Source organism: Trichosurus vulpecula, chromosome 7 (genome assembly GCF_011100635.1).
Source record: "Trichosurus vulpecula isolate mTriVul1 chromosome 7, mTriVul1.pri, whole genome shotgun sequence".
Taxonomy (NCBI): Eukaryota; Metazoa; Chordata; class Mammalia; order Diprotodontia; family Phalangeridae; genus Trichosurus; species Trichosurus vulpecula.
The window spans coordinates 49440990-49465829 of record NC_050579.1 but is presented as its reverse complement, the minus strand read 5'-3'; the positions used below and the strand labels follow the sequence as shown (position 1 = coordinate 49465829).

General features: G+C 41.5%; 1 protein-coding gene across 1 annotated transcript; it reads left to right on the top strand.

Moving 5' to 3' along the window:
• Positions 1 to 7706: 7706 nt before the first annotated feature.
• Positions 7707 to 15699, top strand: HSD3B2 (hydroxy-delta-5-steroid dehydrogenase, 3 beta- and steroid delta-isomerase 2). The gene is made up of 3 exons (XM_036766797.1): positions 7707 to 7889; positions 10595 to 10759; positions 14500 to 15699. The coding sequence occupies exons 1-3, from the start codon at positions 7733 to 7735 to the stop codon at positions 15309 to 15311; spliced, it is 1134 nt and encodes a 377-aa protein (XP_036622692.1). The 5' UTR covers positions 7707 to 7732; the 3' UTR covers positions 15312 to 15699.
• Positions 15700 to 24840: the final 9141 nt, after the last annotated feature.

The window sequence follows — 24840 nt, the reverse complement described above, 5'->3', positions numbered from 1 at the left end:
CAGGGTGAGTGGTAGTATGGTGTTTATTAGGTAGGCAATGCAAGTATCATTTTCTCCATTTAGAAATTTAGAAACTACAGAGTCCTGTGGGAAACCCACAGTTAGCAGGCATGACTTAGATGACGATCCAGCAAAGGGGACCGAGGAGTGGTAAGAAAAGTAAGAGAACTAAGAGAGTAGAGTCCTACAAACCTAGAAAGAAGAGAATATCAAGATAAAGAAGGTGATCAACAGTGTCACAGGATGCAGAAAAGCCAGGAGGCACGAAAATTAAGAAAAGGCCATTGGATTTGGAGAGAGCAGTTGTGAACCACATATGAACATCCCTACAGATTAGGTGTAAAAGACTTTGATTGTATCTCTCTTTGGGAAGTATCAACACACCTACTGACACCTCTTTGAGACCTTAAGATTACAGATCTAGAGATATAAAGGACCTCAGAGGTCATCCATTCCAATCCCCTAATTTTGCAGATGGGGAAACTGAGGCCCAGAGAGGGAAGTGATTTGCCTAAGTTCACACAAATTGTAAGCGGCAGAGCCCAGGTCTTCTAACTTCAAATCTGGTGGTCCATCCACTATAACATGCTGCCTCTGACTAAAAACATCTTGCTGATGAATTAGGAGAGAACCCTGAGCAATGGCAGTAGTCTACACATTCATACACCACTGATGGTTAGACAAGATCACCTTCCAAGTCTGAGATTCTGGGAATCTAAGGATGAGTAATTTTTCATTTCAAGATACATGATGAAGATCAAATTCAGGTCCTCAAGACTACATGTTCTAGAGTTTTCCTTCAATCAACTCATATATTTATTGAGGCCTACTATTCCTCATGACAAAGCCTACTGTGGCCTATCTATAAGCAGCCTAGGTTTTAGCAAAGTGTGACTCTTTCTTTGTAAAAGAAATCAAATGACACATATAAAGGGCTTTGCAAAACCTTAAAGTACTATAAATGCTGGGTAGAATAAAAGTAACATCTACTTTATGACTTTGGGCAAATCCCTTACCCTCTATCAGGGCCAGTTTCTTCATCTGTAAAATGAGGAGGTTGGACCAGATGTACACTGAAAACTCTTTCAGGGTTAAAGCCTATGGTCCTATGATCAATAGTTGCTCCAAAAGGGTAAGCCCAGCTGATGATTTCGTTGATTCAACTCCCTAAGGGAATGTTAAGTCCAATTGATGTTGGCTCAAACAAAACGGCTTCAACGAGCTGGAAAAGAAAGCTTGATTTCAGGTTCCTAAGCGATTGTCATTGGAAATAAAAATAAGAAGTTTGAAAAGAAGGGGAACCAAGCACCCAATCCTTAGAAAACTCTGAAACCAGGCCTCCTGATTCGTTTCCCCACCAAGTAGCAAAATAGCCCAGCAGTCATCATAAACCTGACACTTTCTCTACTCTGGACTAGGAAATTACAAGTGATTTTCCAAGGTTGCTGATGCCTGGTTTAGCCCTCCAATTTCAGATTTAGTTTGCAGAGGGAGCTGAAAGTCAGGGTGTAAACAAGATGCAAACAAGAAACCAGTTTATTTGTTTATTTTCAAAGGAATCTGGTCTTGTGACTGGTTAGTTTCTCCTTTGCTTCTCAGAGATGTTGGTTTGGGAGTGAGACAAGGAGAGCAGGCCATGCCTGATGAGAGTATAAAAATGTAATACAAAGAGGGGCAGAATCCAACAAGAAGCTGAGAAGTATTCCCTTTCTCTATACCCCAAGTTACAGGAATTCCAAAGTTAAAATGACAGATCACATTTAGCCTAAGAAGTCTGTATTTATGCTCAAGTAATCAAATCACCTCTAAGTCGGAAGAGACCTTAGAAACCATCTAGTCTAAGCTTGGAATTTTACAGATTGAGAAACCAAGAGCAGCCATTGTCTCTTATTCATTTTTGTATCTGGATTAAATGAGATAATAAACATAAAGCACTACATAAAAAAAAGAAATGTAGAAACTGGTTTAGAGAGAGATAATTTGTTAATGAACTTAATGCCTTTAAGTGTCACAGGTACTATCTCCACAATACAATGGTGGCTTTGTTGTTAAATTAAAGTTCTCCGGAAAAATTTGAAGACACTATGCTAGGCTTCTAGTCCCAACCCATCCCCCTCTTCCATTCTTCTTCCCTTTCTAGGCCTTGCATACAAAGACGAATTTCTGACCTTGGACTCATTCTTATCCTGCTCCTCCCAGCCAACTAAACTTTCCAACTACATATTGGAGATAAAAAAGGACTTTCTCAGGGCCAATGCATTCTTTGACATGAAAGAGACTTGAAAACTTGTATGCAAGTCAAAACACGTATTATAATGTCTTCTTTCCCCACTGTTTCATAAGTCAGAATCTGTTTCCAGGTCAGTTGATTTTGCTGTGAGATAACTTATATTTTCTTCTACTTTTCAGTACTTCAACTTTGTTTTAATATTTCCTGTTTTCTCATGAAGTCACTGACTTTTATTTAAGCCATTCTAACTTTCAGGGAGTTTGATTTTTGAACGAGTCCTATGTACCTGTTGCACCAAGCTGTTAATTCCCTTTCCAATTCTTTCTTCTACAGCTCTCAACTTTTTTTCCCAATTTTTCCCTAAAGTGTTCTCATTTAATTTATAAAAGTATCTCTGATGCTTTTATTTTAAACTCTTGCTTCATCTCTTCTAGGAATTCTAATTCAGTTTGTACTCAAGCTTTGTTTTTCTGAGGCTTTTTTTGTAAATGTTTCGGAATCATGCACTTCTGCATCTGTTTCTTAAATATCTCCACCACCATAATACCTCTTTATGGTGGAGTTATTTTTTCTGTTTGCTCCTTCTTCCAGCCTACTTTCTGACTTCAGATTTGATGTTAAGGCTAGGCTCTGTTGCACTCCTGGACTGAAAGTCTGGACTGGTCCTGTTGCTACTTTCTTTGGGTATTGAGTATTATGTGTTTCCAGTATCTCAGAGACAGGCTGAGAACCAGCAAGCTTTCAGTGGTCCCATAGAGGTCTGATCCAAGGCACAGTATCATTATTATCCCTTCCCCCCTAGTCCGAGCTCTGAAAGTTCCTGACCTGACTTTGGGTCTGAGCAACAATAGACTACTGCTGGACTCAGCTCCTATTAGTCAGCTAGAATGTTCTGCTGGTTCAAAGTGACAGAATTGTAGGTTCCCCTTTGGTCTGGGATTCTTAACCTGGTTGTGAAGCCTCCCCAAGCTTCAGACTAGTCTAGAAGCTAGAACTGAAACCCTGCTCTTCTCTTGTGATCTGAGACACACTACTGCTACTTGCTTTTGAATTTACTCCTTTCTCGGTACACAGTCCTGGACCTCACTACCCAGAAAGGTAACCTAGGTAGTGGGTGCCAAAGCTGCCAGTGGGCACCTGCTCCTGCACCTCTCACTTAGTGCTGTGATATGGGTCTGGGATCGCCTCTTGACTTGATGCATAGCATCTCGCTGGACACTAGAGTATCTCATTAGCTGTGTGCTCCTGACCAGACCCCATTCGCACTGTCTGCAGACCTCTCTGTTTCTCTCTGCTGATCTGTGTGGGAGAAATGAATCACTGTGACTTTTTCTGGATGTCTCCATCAGGCAGGATTCAGTCTGATGTGTTTTCTAGATCTGTTAGGAAGCTCTATCTCTCTCTTCATAAATTTTAAAGAGCCATAGAGATGCTAACTATAATCATTGTCACTATCATCGTTGCAACTAAGAAAAAAATCATCAAAACTACTGGGGTAAGGCTAAAAAGAAAGAAAACAAAGGGGATCAATGGAACAGACTAGATAGAAAAGAGGATGAAGTAATCAAAAACAACTGTACAGCGTTCGATTCAAGAAGATAAAATTGGAGGGACTCTTTTTGACTAAAATACTGAAAAAACTAGAATTCAGTTTGATAGAAATTAATTTTAGCATAACAGCTTAACTCCCAGTGCCACAATAATCTGAAAATATATTCCTGATGACCTGAATGTAAAAGGTCATTTTAAAAAAAATTTAAAGACAAGGGAGAAAAGAACTTGTTGCTGGAGGAGAATGACTCCTTCCTCCTAGAGTCTGCGATAGAGAAGGAAAGCAGACAGTCTGATATGCAGCTTATGTTAATGGAAGCAATTTTAAAGGATTCAGAGGAAGAACAGGTAAGATCCTAGGGACTAATGATGGAAAGATGTAGGCTAGCTGATAAGAACTTTTATTCAAATAATATGTAAAATTTAGACACTTAGAGGTAATATTATTATTATTCATTTCAGAATTTTCTGATATATAAATACCTGATGATAGTAAAATATAATAACAAATTTAAAATACATTCATATATGCATATAAATAATAACTATATAATTTGAGCAATTTTGTTACTCCCTTAGGTATATTTAATATGCACACAAAAAACTACCAAACAGAAGTTCACCATTTCCTATAAAACATCTTTTTTGTTCTTTTTCTATGGAAATGTTTGTTGATAACAGTTAAGTTCATAATTTTTAAAATGAGAAAAAAAGAAAAAAACACAGGGGATAGAGAGACAGAAACAAAGAGTTAGAGACAAGAGAGACATAGATAGAGAGACAGGCAAAGAGACAGATGGGTAGTGTCCAGGACTAGGAAGGGGATAGTTCTGCACTCTGCCCTACTCAAACGATTTGTGGAGTAGTCCTTTTAGTTCTAGGGACAGGCACATTTTGGGAAGGATTTTAGGAAGCTGAAAAGGATCCAAAAAGAATAAGCAGTTGCCATGCAAGATCATGCCATACAAGGCTTGGTTGAAGTTTAGCCCAAAGGAGAGAAGCCTTGAGGCTAGGAAAAATAACTTCCCACTAATTAAAACCATGCAAAAGTTGAATGGGCAACCTCAGGAAGCACAGGATCTCTCTCTCTCTCTCTCTCTCTATCTCTCTCTCTCTCTCTCTCTCTCTCTCTCTCTCTCTCTCCCTCTCCCTCTCCCTCTCTCTCTTCTCTTCCTCTTATCTCTTACTCTCTCTCTTCTCTCTCTACTCTCTCTCTCTTCTCTCACTTCTCTCTCTCTGTCTCTCTCCTCTCTCTTTGTCTATCTCTCACTATCTCTTCTCTCTCTCCTCTCTCTCTTCTCTCACTATCTTTCTTCTCTCTCTCCTTATCTCTCTCTTCTCTCTTTCTCTCTCTTTCTTTTTCTCTGTCTCTCTCCTCTCTGTCTCTCTCTCACTATCTCTCTCTCTTCTCTTCTTTCACTCTCTCACTCTCTCTCTCTCTTCTCTGTCTCTCTGTCTCTCTCCTCTCTATCTCTCACTATCTCTTCTCTCTCTCCTCTCTCTCTTCTCTCACTTTCTTCTCTCTCTCACTATCTCTCTCTTCTCTCTCTCACTATCTCTCTCTTCTCTCTCTTTGTCTCTCTCTGTCTCTCTCTCACTATCTCTCTCTCTCCTCTCTCTCTTCTCTCACTACCTCTCTCTCTGTCTCTCTCCTCTCTCTTCTCTTCTCTCTCTCACTATCTCTCCTTTCTCTCTCCTCTGTCTCTCACTATCTCTCTCTCCTCTCTTCTCTCTCTCTCTCTCTCTCTCTCTCTCTCTCTCTCTCTCTCTCTCTCTCAGCAAGCAAAGGCAGTATGACCATTTTCTTGAGAATGGGATGGAGGGGATTCTTGTTCAGGCACGACTTGGACAAGATGGCAACTAAAGTCCCTTTCATCTTTGAGATTCTGTGATTCTGTGGACTCTGGGAGTCTCTCTCCCTTCAGAGACCTCTCCCTGAAGAGAGTCTGGAATTATGTGAGTCCTCTGTTGAAACCACAAGCCCAGGATCTCTTCTCTCCAATGATGTCTCACTGATATCACCTCACCCCACAGGGAAGCAGCCTCAAATAATTGTTCTCTCCATCAATGAAGAGAGCTCGAACTTTATAAAGCATCATTTATAAGGTACTATGAGAGTCGTTTGTAGAGTTATACCTTCCCTCAACAAGCTTATAGTCTAAATAGGAAAATAACACCTAAACACATGAAAAGATTCACTAAAAATATCAGATGGTATATGCCATGGGAACAAAAGCAGAGAGACTCTCATGGTCAGGGAAAGGCTAAGAACAAGGACTGGCCATGTCATTTTAGTGATGTAGGGAACCCACAGAAAGGGAAATTCCCTCTACCAATTCAGGTCAGTACCATCTCAAAAACTCTCTAAGTCTTAGAGAATTGCCTAGGACCCTGAGAGATTAAGTGATTTACCCAGGATCACACCACTGGTGTATGTCAGGTCAGAGAAAGATTCATGAAAAAATGTGGAATGTGAGCTAGATGCTGATGGATGGGTAGGATTTTGGTAGTGGTAGAGGAAGAAGGACCTGCCAGGCTAGGATAAAACCTAAACAGGTACTTAGAAACAGGGAAAGGAATAAGTATATACATAGTTGATACACATATAGTTTATATATGTATAGTTTTATATATATATATATATAATTTATACATACACAGTTTATATATATAGTTTATGCATATGTAGATTATATATAGAGTTTATACATATATATTTATATAGTTTGTATTGTGTCTATATGCATATATATATATACACAGAGAGAGAGAGAACCTACTGTGCCAGGCACTGTGCTAAACACTTTACAAATATTATTTCATTTGACCTTTACAACAACAACCCTGCGAGGTAGGTGATATTTTTATTTTCATTTTACTTTTGAGGAAACTGAGACCAACAGGGGTTAGTTAAGGGATTTGCCAAAGATCACACAGCTAGTAAATATCTGTTGCTGGATTTGATCTCAGGCCTTTCTGAATCCACTCCAAGTATTCTGTCCACTGCTCTGCCTCGCTGTCTCTAGCTAAACAGAAATGCTCAAAAGCTCTTCCGGAAAACCGGAAGCTTTCAACCTTACTCCCTTTTCTGAATCTCACATTGCTTGAATCTGGTTCTCTTATGACCTTCCCTCCTGAACCGCAGCAGAGTGAGCCTGTGACCTTGGGATGAGCACGAGTTTGTTGGGCAGCCTGAGGGTCATAAGGAAGTTGTCACTGAAAAGTTGACCTCGCTTAAAGGGGGAGGAGAAAGCCTGAGAAGTCAAAAAGAGAAACAATTTTGTAAGAGCCTACATTCCAAAGCAAGGAGGAGGACCCAAGAGGCACCTGTCTAGCAGAACATGAAACGAAACTAGTCCTATCTGCCTTTAGTGATAAAAGGACAACTAGCATCCAGGCTGGTTTAAAGGATTGCAAGATTTTAAGCCTTTTGACAACTAACAGGAGTTAGGTCTGTCGGGTGTGTGTGTGTGTGTGTGTGTGTGCGCGCGCACGCGCGCGTGTGTGCATTTCCCTTCTTGACCCCCTATTTCACTTCTAGTTTTGGTGGGGCTGGAGATCCTCTAGGAACAAATGCAAATGAAGGAATCAGATCAGGACCAAAATCCATAAAGTCTTCAAACAGGAAGGGGATTGTAAGGTCAACTGCTGAGATATGAAGCTCTTCTCCAATGCCTTTACCATGTGTGGCCGTCCTGATTTTGCTTGATATCATATGATGACTACCCAAGGTAGCAGGATGATTATATCATACTACCTATGCTCCCAGTCCATTCTAATTTGAGCCCACTCTAACCATTTTCTCTGCAACTTCCAGACTTCCCACAGCCTGAATCTAGTTTGGGGTTTCTTTTAGAGGTCCTTCTGAGATCAGACTAGGTGCCCCCGGCTGATCCCGAGTTCTCTGTGTCTCCATCAGCCGGAGTTTTCTGCCAAGAGGTATTTGGTACTATGCCATCTACAGAGAGGTGGAGCTGTCTGGTGACAGGAGGAGGAGGATTTCTGGGGCAGAGGATTGTCCGAATGTTGCTGGAGGAAGAAAAACAGCTGGAGGAGATCCGGGTCCTGGACAAAGTCTTCAGTCCCCAGTTGCTATTGGAATTTTCAGGTAAGTGAGCTCAATAGTCATATATTCCTATAAGATTTAGAGTCAGGAAGACCTGGGTTCAAATCCCATGTTAGACACTTATTAACTGTGACTCTGTTCAAAGCACTGAACCTCTCTGTGCCTTAGCTTCCTCACCTATAAAACAAGAGGGTTAGACTCAGTGGCTTTCCTTTTTAGCTCTAAATCTATGCTTGTGATTTTAATCATTCTGGGTTGGAGTACCTCCCCGAGAGCCACAGATGTTGATGAACCTCGCTGTTGGTTAATCTGATTTCCAAAGCCATGACAACAACAAAAATTCATATGAGAGAGAGGAGGAAGTATCAGACTGAGAGTCTAGAGACCTGGCTTCTAGGTACAGCTCTGTCAACAATGAAGTTAAGTGAGTTTGGGCAAAGCACCGGCCTTTCAATTTCCCATTTGTCAGATGGGAGAGGCTAGGGAGACTCAGGAGATCCAGAGAATAACTCAGAAGATTCCTTCCCACCTGAATAGTCCATGAGTATATATGAATTTCTGCTTCCTGCTACGACAAAGGACATGGGAATCTTTGATGCCCTGGGGCTTTTTCTGGTTTGTTTGCTCTATTTCCTCCTCCTGTTGCTCCCTTTTCCCCTATCTCCTCATCACTCAGCCTGCTATTTTTCACTCCTCTCTTTACACCTTTTTTTTCTTTACACTTTTCTTGAAGTGAAAAAGTAGAAAATAAAAATACAGCCAAAATGTGTTAGCAATAGAGGGCCTGGTTAGGACATTGGTTGGGAAGTTAAGAGGTGGAATCACTGGGCCATAAACTTCAGTGATTATCTATAACTTAGTCTGGTCCTGTCCTTCCTCACCAGAATTGTTTAAATTTGGCTAAAAGAGGAGAGTCAATTTTCTAGCTAGATTTCATTAGGCCTTTCTTAAAATGAGTCTCTGTGGTACAGGACAAAAACCGAACAACTCCTGGCACTGGCTTTTTCAAAGACTTTTTGCCTTCTCCCCACTCACACTCCATCCTACTCCCTACAACTCTATGAGGGAGGGAGGGCAAATATTAGCTCTATTTGGCAAATGAGAAAACTTAGGCCTGGAGAGAGATGAAATTACTTGCAGGAACCATTGTGATACAGCCAGGAATAGAATCCAGTTCTCCTTCCCGCTCAGTTTTCTGTGACCTGAATCAGCTCACTTTTTAAAGTTGTAGAAATGACTGGGATGTGAAATAATATTTTGACTTGTTCTTGGTAAGGGAAGATGATAGGACATCTTTAAACCATGGCCTCTAAGCACAATGCTTTGAACATAGTAGACATGCAGTAATGGTTTGTCAAATAACTGAGTGAATAAATGAATGAATGAATACTATGCCAGACCAGGTCAGAAGAGGTGTCTTCTTTGCCCAGATAGACCTATGACTTGCTTGGTTTGGTGCTAGGAGAAGGGCAGATGGTAGAGATGATCTTTCAAGGTTTTGGTGTGGTGAGAACTGTGACCAGAGAAATGGGTGCCAGGGACTCCATCTTCCTTTTCCCTTAGCTTCTTGCAGGCAACCTCTGTTGCCTTAGCACAGTGCTAGACACATGGTAAGCACTTAAGAAACACTTGTTTTTACCCCTTTCTTTTCCTTGAGCACAAAATGCAGGGGAACATGCTTGCTTCCCATTATTTTCCCCTCATAAGCATAAAAAGGCAACATTCAGTAAAAGCACACGTGCATCCATGAAGAAACCAGCTAGCCAGGTTCAGACTCCAGGGCTCTCAAGGCAGTGAAACTGGGCAGCACCAAGGGGTCTCATCCATAGAGCTGCGCCTAGGGACACTACACAGAGTCCTCTATGGCACTGTTTAAATTTTTCACTTTCCAAAAGCCTTTCCATCTTTTAATCACATATGGTCATTTCAATCCCCTTGAGAGACAGATATTTAGGATCTATCTTACTACCCCTATTTTTTAACCAGCCCTATGATTTCTTTGATATAGGGAATTTCTTATGTGGAATGTCTCTCTCTAGCAATGTAGGATTGTATCAATGTATTTGATTTGTAATTTATAGTCTAAGAGCTCAAGTTCCAAACCTGCTGGGATCTGTGAACTTGGGGTTTTTTTTAAAAAAAAATTGATAATTACATTTTAGTATAACTGGTTTCCTTTTTAATCCCATGTATTTTATTTTGTGCATTTAAAAACATTATTCAGAGAAGAGATCCATTGTCTTGACCAGATTGCCAACACAAGAAAGGTTAAGAACCCCTGTTGCTTGAGCAATGAGAGGTAGCGGGTTTGATGGGGGTCTCATTCTCAGAGGCAGGCCCTGAATCTCTTCCTACCTCTGAAGACAGCTTTGTGTCCACTATGCCACACTGCCTCTCACTCCTCGGCAATTTTATAGGTGAGGAGCTAATGGCACATTAAGGTCAATTAACAGTCCCAGGGTCACACAGCAAATTAGTGTCAGCTCTGGGAACCAAACTCCACTCTTCAGACTCCTCTCCTTTCTTCATAGTTGGGTGGGGTCCTTTCAAAGTTGGGTCCCACTCAAAAGTGAGGAGTATGTGAATTGAGGGCTAGGAGCAATCTCTTCAATCAGCCATGCCCTTCAGAGACTGACCGACCTTAACAGGAGTTAGGCCTTTACAGGAAATAGAAGGGAATAGGGTGGATCACAGCTGTCCTCTGGTTTTGAGAGTCCTCCCTACTAATCCACCTTCTATTCCTGCAGAGCTCAAGCACAAGACCAAGGTGATTGTGATGGAAGGAGACATTCTAGATGAACAGTTCCTCCACAAGGCCTGCCAGGGCATCACTGCCGTCATTCACGCTGCAAGCATCATTGACACAGGACTATGGCTCAGGAGAGAGGCCGTAATGAATGTCAATTTGAAAGGTATGATTGTTACCCAGGCTGGGGTGGTATCCTTCCCCACCCTCTTCCCAACTTAACACTGTTGCCAGTGTTGGGAGATAGAGACATTCTTTTCATCACATCTTTTAATAATCATCAATCAATCGACAGATTAAATACTTACTATATGAGGTAGCTAGATGGCACAGCAGATAGAACACTGGGCCTGGTATCAGGAAAACTCATCTTCATGAATTCAAATCTGGCCCCAGATACTTAAAAGATGAGTGACCCTAGGCAAGTCACTTTACCCCCATTTACCTCAGTTTCCTTATCTGTCAAATGAGCTGGAGAAGGAAATGGAAAACCACTCCAGCATCTCTGCCAAGAAAACCCCAAATGGGGTAACGAAGAGTCAGACATGACTGAAATGACTGAGCAACAATAACTGTGTGCCATACATTTAAAAAGTGAGATAGGATATGTGGACTTGACCTATGACTTCATCATGGTGTAGGGAATTCCTGATAAGCAAACTCCCTCTACTGATGCACATGGACACATTCTACAACATAGAGATTTATCTAGGAATGCTCACAGCTTAAGTGATTTACCTTGGGTCCCAGAGCCAGTGTGTATCAGAGGTGGGATTTGAACCCAAGACCTCTCTTGCTTTGAGATCAGCTCCCAATCCATCACACCATGTTGTCGCTACTTATTATATACACAAAATAAATAAATATAAAGTTATTGGGAGGTGGCGGTGAGAGTGGGAGTGAGGACGAGGAAGGCAGGCACTAATAGCTGAGAAACTATTAGAAGAAGAGGGGCAGCCAGGTGGCACAGTGAATAGAGCACCAGCCCTGGAGTCAGGAGAACCTGAGTCCAAATCCAGCCTCAGACACTTACTAGCTGTGCAACCCTGGGCAAGTCACTCAACCTTGATTGTTTCAACAACAAAAAAGTAGAACTTTAGAACTTAAATCCTTGGTGACAGCTTTTTGTTCTACGTGTGGCCTTAATCTTCTTTTTTAAAAAAATCAGAAGACTGAATATCTCAAGGGCCTCTGCCTTGTAATCACCATTGTCTAGTCTTGGCAGGGCCGGTCTCTTGGTAGGGTCAGTCTCTGGCACCAGAGCCATCAAGGCGGAAATTTTCACATACCTAACTGATCACAATGGAAAGGGATGATTGTTCATTTACTTCTATTTTTAAGACCTCTTCCCCCAGACTTATCCTGCCAAGGTTCCCAGAGCTCAGAGCTTGGGGTGCCCTGGGAGGCTTCAGGCAGATCTCTTTCCATATAATCTTCAGGATTTCCAAGGTTGCATAATAATGGTGCCCCCAGAGACTCTAGTCCTATTCTAATGCCTTTGGGACATGAGTGAACAAAGTTCCACCCACCTACCCCATCCCCAATCCATTTAGAAAGAAAACTGAAGGTCTCTCCAGAAAATCAACTTGAAATTTCCCTGCAAATCAGGGGATGAAAATTAGCTTTCCCATAAGGCAGTCTCTTGAGAGACAGGAGCTTCATCTTCTTCAGACACATACATACACACATATGTATTCCTTCACAGCTGAGAGGTTTCTTATCTCCCAGGAACTCATTTCAATGCTCCCACTAGATTCGCCCTCCAGAAATATTATTGTTGTCAGTCATTTTAGTCACGTACAACTCTTCATGACCCCATTCGGTGTTTTGACCTCAGATACTGGAGGGGTTTGCCATTTCCTTCTCCAGCTCATTTTACAGATGAGGAAACTAAGGCAAGCAGAGTTCAGTGACTTGCCCAGGGTCACACAGCCAGTAAGTGTCTGAGGCTGGATTTAAGCTCAGGTCTTCCTGACTCCACGCCTGGTGCTCTATCTATAATGACAAAAAGGGGCACCTAAACCTATAATACTCCACATGTGGGCTGACTGGGGCAGAGGACAGTCAGACTATAACCTCCTTTGTTCTAAGTCTGGAGCTCTTAGCTTAGGAAGCAGACCCCAATGAATCTATGAATATAATTTAGGGAATCTGTGATTTTAAAAACATTTCAATAACTGTATTTCAATATAATTGTTTCTTTTTGTAATCCTATTTATTTTATTTTGCGAATTTAAAACCATGATTGTGAGAAAGGGTCCATAGGCATTACCAGATTGCCAAAGGGTCCCATAACACTAAAAAAAAATGTTAAGAACCCTGTTGTTCAAGATATTATGCTTCTCATGCTGTTTTTCATTTTTTTCTTTTATTCGAATCTTCTTGTACAAAATGACTAATATGGGAATGTTTTACATAATTGCAAATGTATAACTTGTATCTGATTGCTTACCATCTCAGGGACGGGGCAAAGGAGAGAGGGAAAGGCGGATAGAATTTGGAACTCAAAACTTTAAACAACAATGTTTGAAAATTGGAGGGAGGGTACTATGCTTCTTTGAGGGACCCTAAATTATTTTTTTGGCTTCTATGTAGATTCATATTGAACTAGCACTCTCCTAAGAACTTCAGATCCTTTTCATATGAATATTCTGTCCATGTGTAGTTAATTGTTTTTAGTCCATTTGGAACTTTACATTTGTCCCTATTAAATTTCATATGTTGGATATGATCCATCATTCCAGCCGGTGGAGACATTTTTTTTAGATTCTCATTTGGATTCTCATTATGTCATTTGATTTGTCATCCAGATCAGTGATAAAAATGAACAGAATAAAGTGAAGGTTAGAGCTCTGAGGAGTGTTAGGTCTCTCTAGGTTGATGTATCTTTCCACTTCCTACCTTTTCAGTCTTTTTATACTTCACTCCCCATCACAAACTCTTTGATCCAGTGATACTGGCTTCCTGACTATTCTACAAATAAAGCATCCATTTCTCTGCTCCAGGAATTTTCTCTTGCTGTCCCCCATGTCTGGAATGTTCCCTGTCAACTCTTTCTACTGATTTCCTTGGCTTCCTTTGAGTCCCAACTTAAAATTTGGTCTTTTATAGGAAGCCTTGCCTAACCCCTCTTAATTCCAGTGCCTTCCTGCTATTAATTATTTCCACTTTATCCTGTATATAGTTTGTTTTGTATATATTTCTTTGCATGTTTTCTCCCCCAATTAGACTGTAAGCTCTTTGAGGTCAGGAACTGTCTTTTGTATTTCCAGAGCTTAGCACAGTGCCTGGCACTTAATAAATGCTTAATAAATGTTTATTGATTGATAGAAGTAGAGATAACCAGCAAGTAGTTGGAAAATGCTGGGCTGGAGCTCAGGAGAGAGGACTGGATATGTTGGTTTGGAAGTCCCCAGCAATGAGGTAGTTGAATCCATGTGAGCAAATAATATCACCAAAGAAGCATAGAGAGAAAAGAGAAGACAATGTGGGACATTAGCCTGGGATGCACCTATATGTCGATTACTACTCCTAAAATCCAGTCATTCAATCACTTTTTAGTCCTCTGACTAACGTTACCTAGCCTACATTTCTTCAAAGATCTCACATAAGATTTTGTCAAACACCCGGCTAAAATCTAAAAACACTACATCTTTGAGACCTCACTGAGATAAGAGTGCAGCAACTAACACTTGCTTAAAAAATCAAATAGAAGTAAGTGGATTATTTTACTGTGATCTGTTCTTAATGAAACAATGGATGGGATATATAGGTTCACTGTCATTTTTGATGCAACTGAGCTGTATCCAGACTGAAAATGTCTGAGCTGTGTTCCTTGTCATTTCGGTTGACTTCTTAAGGTCTTTCCCTTCTGTCACTCACCATTCCCATGTGCTTCTTTTACAGGTACTCAGCTCCTGTTGGAAGCCAGCATCTCAGCTAGTGTGCCTGTCTTCCTCTATACCAGCACCATAGAAGTGGCCGGCCCCAACTCATATAGGAAGACCATTCTAAATGGGCGTGAGGGTGATCTCCTTGAAAGCAAATGGCACAATGCATATCCCTATAGCAAGAAGTTGGCTGAAAAGGCTGTGTTGGCAGTTGATGGGCAGCTTCTTAGGAATGGCGCCATCATGCACACCTGCTCCTTGAGACCTACATACATATATGGGGAAGAGAGCATTTTTCTCCAATATGAAATGACTAAAGCCCTTAACAATGATAAGACCATTAAAAGGAGGAGGGAGGGTTCCATGGCCAACCCAGTCTATGTTGGAAATGTGGCTTGGGCACACATCCTGGCACTCAGAGCCCTGCGGGACTCTGAGAAGGCCCAAAGCATTGGTGGTCAGTTCTATTACATTTCTGATGATACACCCCCCAAGAGCTATTCTGACTTTAACTATGAATTGAGCAAGGAATGGGGCTTCAAACTTGGATCAAAAGTAGGCATCCCTCTCACATTACTATATTGGGCAGCTTTCCTATTGGAGATGATAAGTTTAGTGCTATACCCTATTTTCATTTATGAACCTCCCCTCAATCGCCATTTGCTAACACTGACTAACAGTGTTTTTACCTTATCCTACAAGAAAGCCAAAAAGGATTTGGGTTATGAGCCTCGCTTCAGCTGGCTAGAAGCCAAACAGAAAACCAGTCAGTGGATAGGCACATTGGTGACACAGCAGAGAGAGTATCTGAAGACAAAGGCCTCCTGATCTGGACACAATTGGAATGAGGGGGCAGGAGTTGATGAAATCACTGCTTTAGGTCCTTCCCTTAATGGGGCATATTGTCCATTGCCCTCCCTGATTAGCAAACTTCTGTCAATGCTTCACAAGCAGCCCTCTCTTCCTCCCCACCCAGTGAAGCCCCTAGAAGCCAGGATGAAAAAGGGAATACAAGCTCATTTATTCAGTTCAAGGCTTGTTTTCCAAGCTGCACATCTTTTCTCTGATAAAGATATTAGAAAATGGCAATGTTTCCATGGCTTCCTCTTTCTTATGTTTCTGTCCTACTCGTGGCATGGCATACTTTTGAAACCATTTATACACTAAGCTGTGCAAAACTTTTAATTCATATTTAATAAAGATGATGAAAAATGTCTACTATATCTATTTTGCCTAGGATTTAGGATAATCCCCACCCAGACTTTCTTCCACTGCCAGAAAAATCAAGAGTCTGCCCTTACCATACTGAAGAATGGAGTTTCATCTCTATTTTAGAATCAAACCATGGCAGAGCACCCCAAGCACCCATGGGTTTACAAGGGCCAGATTTTGAAGATTTTCTCAAAACAAACAAACAAACTCATCTCTTTGGCTCATTTTAGCCTCACTCTCAAGGTAGATGGTGGCTCAGTGGTTGGAGCACTAGGCCTGGAGTCAGGAAGACCTGAGCTCAAATCCAGCGTCCAATAATTCCTAGCTGCATGATCTTGGGCAAGTCACTTAACCTCTGACTGCCTGACAAAATGGATCCACTGAAGAAGGAAATGGCAAACTACTCGAGCCTCACTCTTATTTCCTTCTAGGAACCACTATATATGTCTCTAAAAATCTCAGTAAACAGTCCCCCAGTTCCCATGAAAGTCCACGAAGTTGCAATGTATTTTGGTAATAGGGTGATCTTTATTTCACCCCACAAAAAAAAAGGCAGAAAACCCATAGGGTCCACTGCAACCTGTCAACGACTGGCACAATTCTCCCATTCTGCTGAGTCCTGCCTTCTCCTGATAAAATATTTCAGACACACAGTACTATCCTCCTTTTTGGATTCCCAATTTGGAGATGGCAGAGAAGCTCCCTTGCTCTCTAATAATCTAATGAGTCTCCCCCAGGGGTCTATAAAGTCCTCCAAACTTATGGTACTGCCCTAAGAGCTTGGAGTCACCACATCAAAAGGAAATCATCTTAGGGCTATTCCAAAGGCATCTCCTTCTCACATGATACAGAACAGTGAAGTGCAGAGACCAGGACTTTTTGCTTTTCTGTATCATGGCTCAATCTCTTGAAGTTTTTCCATCAATAGTGCCACCTTTCCCATCTGCCCCTAGAGGATGGTACTCACACAAGCTCCCTCTTCTTTCTCTGTAGTGGGTCAACGATCCCTGAAAACTGGGGTTACAAAAAAGATAGCCCCCTCTCCATCAAGCCTGCACTGTTCAAATAACTCACAAGGAGAGTGGAGGGAGGAGTCCATGGGCTTTTGCTGTTCCATGTTGTGGTTCAGTCCCTTGCTGCTCTCCACCTCTGGGGCCACTTGCATGTTGCTTTTCTTCCCCAAGAGGCAGGTGTCACCCAAGAGCTTCTGTATCTACAAGGCCAAAGTTTCAGGAGTTCTTAATATTCTCCCCCAACCTGGGGTTCAGGAAGTGGCTACTGGGGGTTCCTCTCCTGTGTCTCATCATTGACAGTGAACGCAACTGAAACATGCCACTATCACTGGCCTCTCCATGGCTGGGTGCAGGCACTTAGGCCACTGCCTAAGTTGGACAGTGGGGTAGTCAGTCCCTAAGAAGCTATGTCACTCTACAGATGCCTCCAAGTAACCAACATCCACTCTTAGGTCTCAAGAGGTCTCTCTCTGTCTCTCTTTGGTCTTAGAGCCATCAAAATGGGAATTATAACTTACCTCATTCATTGGCTTCTACTTTTTAAGTACTCTTCCCCCAACCCCATTCTGCTAAGGTTTCCATAGCTCAGAGCTTTGAGTACTCTGGAATGCTTCAGGCATATCTGGCCTTGTGTAATCTTGAGTAATTCCAGGGTTGCACAATAATGGTGTGTCTAGGAACCAAAGTCCATGCAGATCTATTCTCGGATCTATGCTTGATTCCCTCAGGATCTCCCTGGAACTGGGATAAAGAAAGGAATAACTTAAAGTACTGAAAGTGATCTTTACCTGTTTCAGCATCATCCTTAGACATACTTATCTGGGAGAATAGTGCTATCCTTACTAGTAATATGGAAGAGAGGAGGGTTTGAGAGGAAATGTGATTATTTTTGTTTTGAACGTGTTGAGTTTGAGATGCCTAGGGGACATCCACTTGACATGTCTAGTAGGCAATTGGTTCTATGGGACTGTACCTCAGGAAAAAGAATAGCTAAGGATATACAGGTCTGGGAATCATAGCATTGCTCTGGTAACTGAACCCTTGGAAGCTGATAAGATTACCAAGTGAGTCAGTATAGAAAGGGCCCAGGATATATCGTTAAGGGGTACTCATAGTTATTGGATGTGATGTGGATAAAGATAGAAAAAGGAATGGGGAAAAGACAATTCCAAAAGATTCATGATGGAAAATTCTATCCACATCCAGAAAAAGAACTGGTGGAATCTGAATGGAGATCGATACATATGATTTTCACTTTATTTTTTATGGGCTTTTTTTCTTTTGTTCTTTCACAGTATGACTAAAATGGAAATATATTTTACATGATTGCACATATATAACCTATATCATATTGCCTACCATCTTAGGGAGGGGGAGGTGAAGGAGGGAGGGAGAAAATATGGAATTCAAAATTTTATTTAAAAATGAATGTTAAAAATTGTTTTTATGTGTCATTGGAAAAAAATAAAATACTATTTTTAAAACAAGAAAGGGAATGGGGTAGAGGACTTTACCCAAGACTTTCCGTAGGGTGAAGGATATTGCAAGACCAAGAATAACAGCTTACATCTGTGCAGAGTAATAGGATCATCATCATCAATATCATGATGAAGATGATGATGGTGGTGGTAGTGGTGGTTGTGCTGATAATAATGACTAGCCTTTATCTAGCTCTTTGAGGCTGGCAAAGTACTTTTTATATCTTAACTCATTTGATACTAACAATAACCATGCAAAGTAGGTGCTATGATTATCCCCATTTTACAGATGAAAACCAGACACACAGAGCCATTAAGTGACTTTCACAGGGGTCACACAGCTAGGGAGTGTCCAAGGCAGGATTTGAACTCAGATATTCCTGATTCCAAGTCCTGTGGTCTGTCCACAGTGGCGCCACCTATCTGCCATGCTTTATCTCATTTGATCTTTAGAACAACCTACCTGGTTTTGTCCAGCAAATATTATTCCCATTATTATCACTGCCTAATTATTACTTGCTGATGAGGAAAACAAAGTGAGTGGTAGAGACGGATATTCTCAGTAAGTCCGGGTCTCATTCTGCTTTACTATGGTGCCATACTAACAGGATACTGTCTGCCCAGTTCAGTCTCACATTCCTCATTTGCACATATTTCCCATTTTGGGGAGAATACACAAAGTATAAAATGAGGTTATGGGTTGAAGTTCATCTCTAGACAGTGGGCTGGATTAAACGTGTGTGTGTGTGTGTGTGTGTGCGCGTGTGCGTGTGCACGTGTGAGAGAGAGACAGACAGGCAGACAGAGATAGAGAAATAGAGAGAGACACAGAGAAAGAGACAGACAGAGAGAGAGAGAGCAGATGTCACAGGCCCATGGTTTATTGGGGCAATATTTGAACCATACAATCTCAGAGTTGGGGAAAAAAACATTAAAGGTCATCTCTTCCCAACTGAAGCTGAACTGGAATCCTTTATAAAATGTACTCAGAATGTGGTTCACTTGCCCTCCAGTGACAAGGAGCTCCCTACCTCCTGTGGTGGCACATTCTACTATTAGACATTTCTAATAAACAAATAACAAAAATGAGCCAAAAGCCCACACATTTACCAATCACATTAATTTTTTCAAAGTGCTTTCCTCACAGATGTGGTAGGAATGATGTGTGTTTCAGTGTGGCCCAGTATAGTGTCTCTCTGAGGGAACAAAGAGACCATCTTTAGGATCTGACTAGTTCCATCCAACTCTTCCTTGTCATATGAGGTATAAGAAGCCTAGCCTGTTCTAAGATCAGGGTTCCTGAGGTTTGCGGAATTCCCACTTTTTAGCTGGGTATGTTTTTGATCCAGCATTGCTGCCCTGGCAATTTTGGAGGCAAATGAGAAGAGTGTCTGTTTTTAATAATTATATCTTTCTAATTTTTTTATTACAAGTAAAAATCATTTTATTGGATTTTATGGTCCATGAGTGTTTCATTGTAATCAGTCTGGACTGGCTTGAGTTTAGGCCAGGCCTAGAAAGGCAACCTTCTTTAGCAGTATAAGTTATTATCATTCCCATTTGGAATGAGAGTTAAGTGATTTTCTCCTGATGTAAAGTAGGATTTAAACCCACATTTCCTGACTCAAGGACAGCTGAGTGGCTCAGTGGAAGAAGATAAAATCTTCATGAGCTCAAACCCAGCCTCAGACACAGCTGTGTGACCTCAGACAAATCACTTACCCCTGTTTGCCTCAGTTTCCTCCTCTGTAAAATGAGTTGGAGAAGGAAATGGCAAACCACTCCAGTATCTTTGCCAAGGAAGATTCCAAACGGGATCACAAAGAAAAACTGAAACTGAAAACTTAACTCCTGACTCAAGGTACAATACACATTTTCCTATACTATATAGGAACTTCTTTACAATCAGCCTAATAAATTTAATCCTTCTTCCATATGACAACCCTAAAAATCCTTGAAGACAGTTATTATCCTTCTATCCCCACCTCTAATCTGGGGGTAAAAAAAAAGATCCAAGGAGAGAAAATATCATTGCTTGGGGTGGGTGGCCCCATGATCATCGCCAACAGATATGCAGAAGAAATTTTCAATTCTTATCATGTTTCTCTACCAAGGTGAATGACTTTTGGACTAGACAGTTTAGAATAAAAACAATTACAATGAAAACAAATGGAGAGATGGTAAGAGAACACCTTGTTAACCTCAGTGAATTCAAGGTGCCAGGCCCAACTGTCTGAAAGATCATGGAGGGTGATAGGGGAAGCAATAAAGGAATCCTTATTTTTTGTCCTTATTTTTCAAAGATTGGTGGAGTCTTTGGTTTGAAATGTAGAAAATAATATTAAAAGGATAAACTATGGACATTTACAAAAGGAAGCACCGATCACTAAAAGTAGCATGACTGCATCAAACACATCAAACTAACTTCATTTCCTTGGTTCTCAGAGTATCTAGATTTGCAGATTTCAGTACACTGTAAACCAGTGGTCAGTTGTTCCATGGAGCCCTTTGTCAGACTGGTGAAGCCTGTGGAACCCTTTTCAGAATAATGTTTTCAAATGCATAAAATTAAATACATTGGACTACAAAGGAAACTAGTTATATTGAGATAACAGTATAATTTTTTTCCTGTCTAAGTTCATGGAACCCTTGAAACCTCTCTGCAGATCCCAGATTAAAAAACCATTCTTATAAAAAGAAACTTCCTAATAATTAGAACTGCCCTGAACTCCTCAGGAAGTCATGTTCTCCCCATCAGCGTAAATCTTTTAAGCAAAAGCTAGGTAAGTGTTGTTTCTCCCTCCATACCCGTCCCCCCAGAATGTGAGCAGGACTGTCTGTCTTTTCTATTATTTTTCCCTGGTGCTTAACTCAGTACATTGCACATAGGAAGTGCTTAATAAATGCTTCATTCATTCATTCATTCATGACTAAGTGTCAGGGATGTCATAGAGGGAGTTCCCGATTAGTTAAAAATTAGACCAGATGACTTAAGAAATCACAGAACCACAGGTTATACCTGGAAGGGACCGTGGAGAACCATCCAGCCCATTCCCCGTATTTTACAGAGGACAAAGCAAATGCCCAGAGAAATTAGGTTTCTTGTCTGAGCTCACACAGCACATGGCCAGAATAATCACCCAAGCTTTCTGACCCCAAAGTCATCAGCCCGCAAGACTGTTGCATCACCATCTCTGAAATGGTGATTTATCCAGCCTTCCTGAGTTACTTCCCCAGACTGAGCCATCCATTCTAGGCATCGGGTGTAGGGGAGGGACAGGAGTGTCCTCGGATCACGAACCCTGTGGGTTCAGTTTACTGTGCTTGCAATGGCTCTGTCTGAGGATAAGGCAAAGCAGATGTTATAGATGTTATCTGACATGCAGTTCAAAAGCCAAACTGACTAAGGAGGGGTGAGAAAAGCAAGCTAGGCGGCCAGCCACACGATGGCAGCAGAAACTTGCAAATGAAAGAAAATCTTGGGTCTATTTCACCTTGTTATTTTCATAGAATTAGGTTGGCTTCTCAACAGTACAAGTGTGATTATCTAAATGTAATGGAGGGGCTGGCCAATAATTCTTAGAGCCCCAATTCTTAGAGCATGCTCAGATTTGTCCTTCCTAGTGAGTTACACAGCTCATGTGCCAACACTCCCTGCCTGGTTCCATCACATGGAACTTTATGGCACCCTGTGATTTGGAGATGATGAAAAGTTTTCTAATTGCAGAGCCAGAAGAACCAAAGACTTGGGGAGGGGTGGTAGCAAGGGAAAGGGTTCCCTCAGAGGGAACTGAGATTGAACATAAAAGGGAGAAAGCCCATCATTCAGTCTCTTCCTCCTCCTTGGTGGTTAGTGAAGCCAGAAGAGCTATGAGCTGTCAGGTGAGGGCAAAGACAGATAGCGGAGCTCCCTTACCATTTGGCCCTATGTGTCTATGGTCACCTTGTGCTTCTGTTTCTTTTGGGTTTATTCTTTCCTGACTCTAGGTCAATGAGTATTCCAGAGAAGGAAATGCCTGACCAGGAGACCCTAGGAGTTCAAGGATCAATCCAGCCATCAGAAGTCCCCTGTAGCAGTCTTAGTGACCAAGAGAGGAAGTACCTGCAACAAATGTAGGATAAGTCACCCTGTGTCAGTTCAAACATGGTACCAGGAAAGAAAAAGTGGCTGAAAGATCTACATCATCCGGCCCTTCTTTTTTAAGCAAACATTTCCTCATCCTTCCTGAGAGACTGAAGTAGGAGGATTGGGGAAAGGCAGATTATGTCTCCAATGTGTTGGAGTGCGCTTGTATATTTGTGATTATACCTTTGGAAGTAAACATATTTCTATCAATAATCTCCACTGTGTTACACCATTTGTAGAGAGACCCCACATGTAGTGAGGCTCACGTGGAGTAAGGGCTGTCCCCAACATGTAGACGCAGTGTCATTGTGTGTCTGGAAGAGAGGTAGAATAGACATTTTTAGTCTCTTCTTCTTCCACCCTTCTCTAAGAAAGCCTTTCATTTCTGCCAGGAATGGAAGCAGGAAGTCATACCTAAGGCTCTGTTCTCTTTAGAGAGACAATGTACCTGACTTGAATTCTATCTATCTGCTCCTTTAAATATTGTTAGTCTAGCAGGGGTGGGAAACCTGAGGCCTCAAGGCCACATGTGACCCTCTAGGTCCTCAAGGGCGACCCTTTGACTGACTCCACCCTGACTGTATACCCTACTAGGGATGGGGAACCTTCGGCCTCAAGGTCACATGAACCAGCTCCAGCACACCCCTGCTAAGGACCTTCCCCCCCTGGACCTCACACTTTATTTTCCACCTCTCTCTGAACAGTTATCATTTAATATCACTTGGGGTCACACAGGTAGCGTCCAAAGCAGAATTAGTAACACCTATCTTCCTGACCCCGAGTCCAATAATACTATATCCACTGCAGTCACTTAGCCTCTAAGTAGCTCTTAAGCACCCAGATTGAGTTGAAAGTTGCTGCCCTGAAATATCCCGCTAGTGTGGATAGTCCCCTCCTAATTCTAGTGCCTTCCCTCTGTTGATTATTTCCTATTTATCCTGTTTGTTTCAGTCTGTTTGCATGTCCATTCCTCCACCAGATTGTGAGCTCTTTGAGGGCAGGTCTTTTTCCATTCCTTGAATCTCCAGAACTTAGCACAGAGTCTGGCACATAGTAAGCACTTAATAAATGCTTATAGATTTACTAACTGACTCTAAGAACTCCCAACCTCTTCCCATCAGCCACACTGGCTCTCTGATTTCTCACTACTGCCCGACCACTTCCCAGTTTTGCTCCTCACTCAGATAGATAGATTAGATAGATAGATAGATAGATAGATAGATAGATGGATGGATAGATAGATGGATAGAGATATACTCCTAAACACACAAATGCACACATGTGTATATACACAGATAGACATATGTATTTGTGTATATGTATGTATATGTCTATATATGTGCACATATACATACATACACATATATAATTTCTGTAAGAATGGATTATATTTAATATATAGCAATATTTAATGTTATAGTAATTTATGTAATTTATAATACAAAATATAGAAATCTATTTTCATAATCTATGTTTGTGTATATTTATCTATGTTATATACAATAAACCAATATAAACATTTATTAAGCACTTACTATATGCTAGGTATTGTGATAAGCAAGTAGGTGGCACAGTGCATAGAATGTTGGGTCTAGAGTCAGGAAGACCTGAGTTCAAATCCTGCCTCAGACATTTACTACCATGTGACCCTGGGCAAAGCATTTGACTCCTGTCTGCCTCAGTCTCCTTAACTGTAAAATGAGGGAAATGACAGCATCTAGCTCACAGGATTATTCTGAGAATCAATGAGACATTTGTAAAGTACTTAACACAGTGCCTGGCACTTGGGAGGTGCTTAATAAGTGCTTGTTTCCTTCCTTTTGAAGTGGGGATACACGTTGTAACTGTGGATACAAAGAAAGGGAAAAGACAGTCCCTGCTTTCAAGGAACTCACATTTAATGGGGAAACAGCATGCTAACAACTACATATGAAAGAGTCATATAAAGGATAAACTGGAGATAATTGATGGAGAGAAGACCTTAGAATTAAGAGAGAATAGGAAACTTCTTGGAGAAGGTGGGACTTTCTATGAGAGTTGCTGGGAGCCAAGGAAGCCAGGAGGCAGCAGTGAGTGAGGAGGAGTGAGAATTCCAGGCATGGGAGACAGCCTTCTGAAAATGTCCAGAGTCAGCAGACTGTTTCTTGTTGGAGAAAACCGGCAAAGAGGCCGATCAAATCCCTGGTCTGCCTCAATATGACACTGGAGGAGGCATATCATCTCTCCGGGTCTCGGCCTAGTAAAATGAGGGATCAGGTTCCATAGGCCCTAAGATTCCTTCTAGATCATAGTCCATGTTAAGGAAATGTTGAAGACAAGGTGAGCCCCGAGGGTGGCCTTGGCGTCAGTAAGTGCATGGAGATTGTAGGAACTGAATGAACAGACAGAAACTGGGAGGGTATTCCGGGTTAGGGGAACAGAATAAACAGAAATTCAGGCATGGTACAGCTAGAGGAAATCTGCGGGTTTCTGGGAGGCAGGTTTCTCCTTGATACAAGAGAAAACAATGAGAGCCACCCCAAAGAGAA

What these genes read in the sequence shown, in the direction of transcription:
- HSD3B2 (XM_036766797.1), top strand. Translation starts at nt 7,733, where the DNA reads ATGCCATCTACAGAGAGGTGGAGCTGTCTGGTGACAGGAGGAGGAGGA. An exon ending in GTTGCTATTGGAATTTTCAG is followed by an intron (nt 7,890 to 10,594) that starts GTAAGTGAGCTC and finishes CTATTCCTGCAG; the next exon opens with AGCTCAAGCACAAGACCAAG. An exon ending in AATGAATGTCAATTTGAAAG is followed by an intron (nt 10,760 to 14,499) that starts GTATGATTGTTA and finishes CTTCTTTTACAG; the next exon opens with GTACTCAGCTCCTGTTGGAA.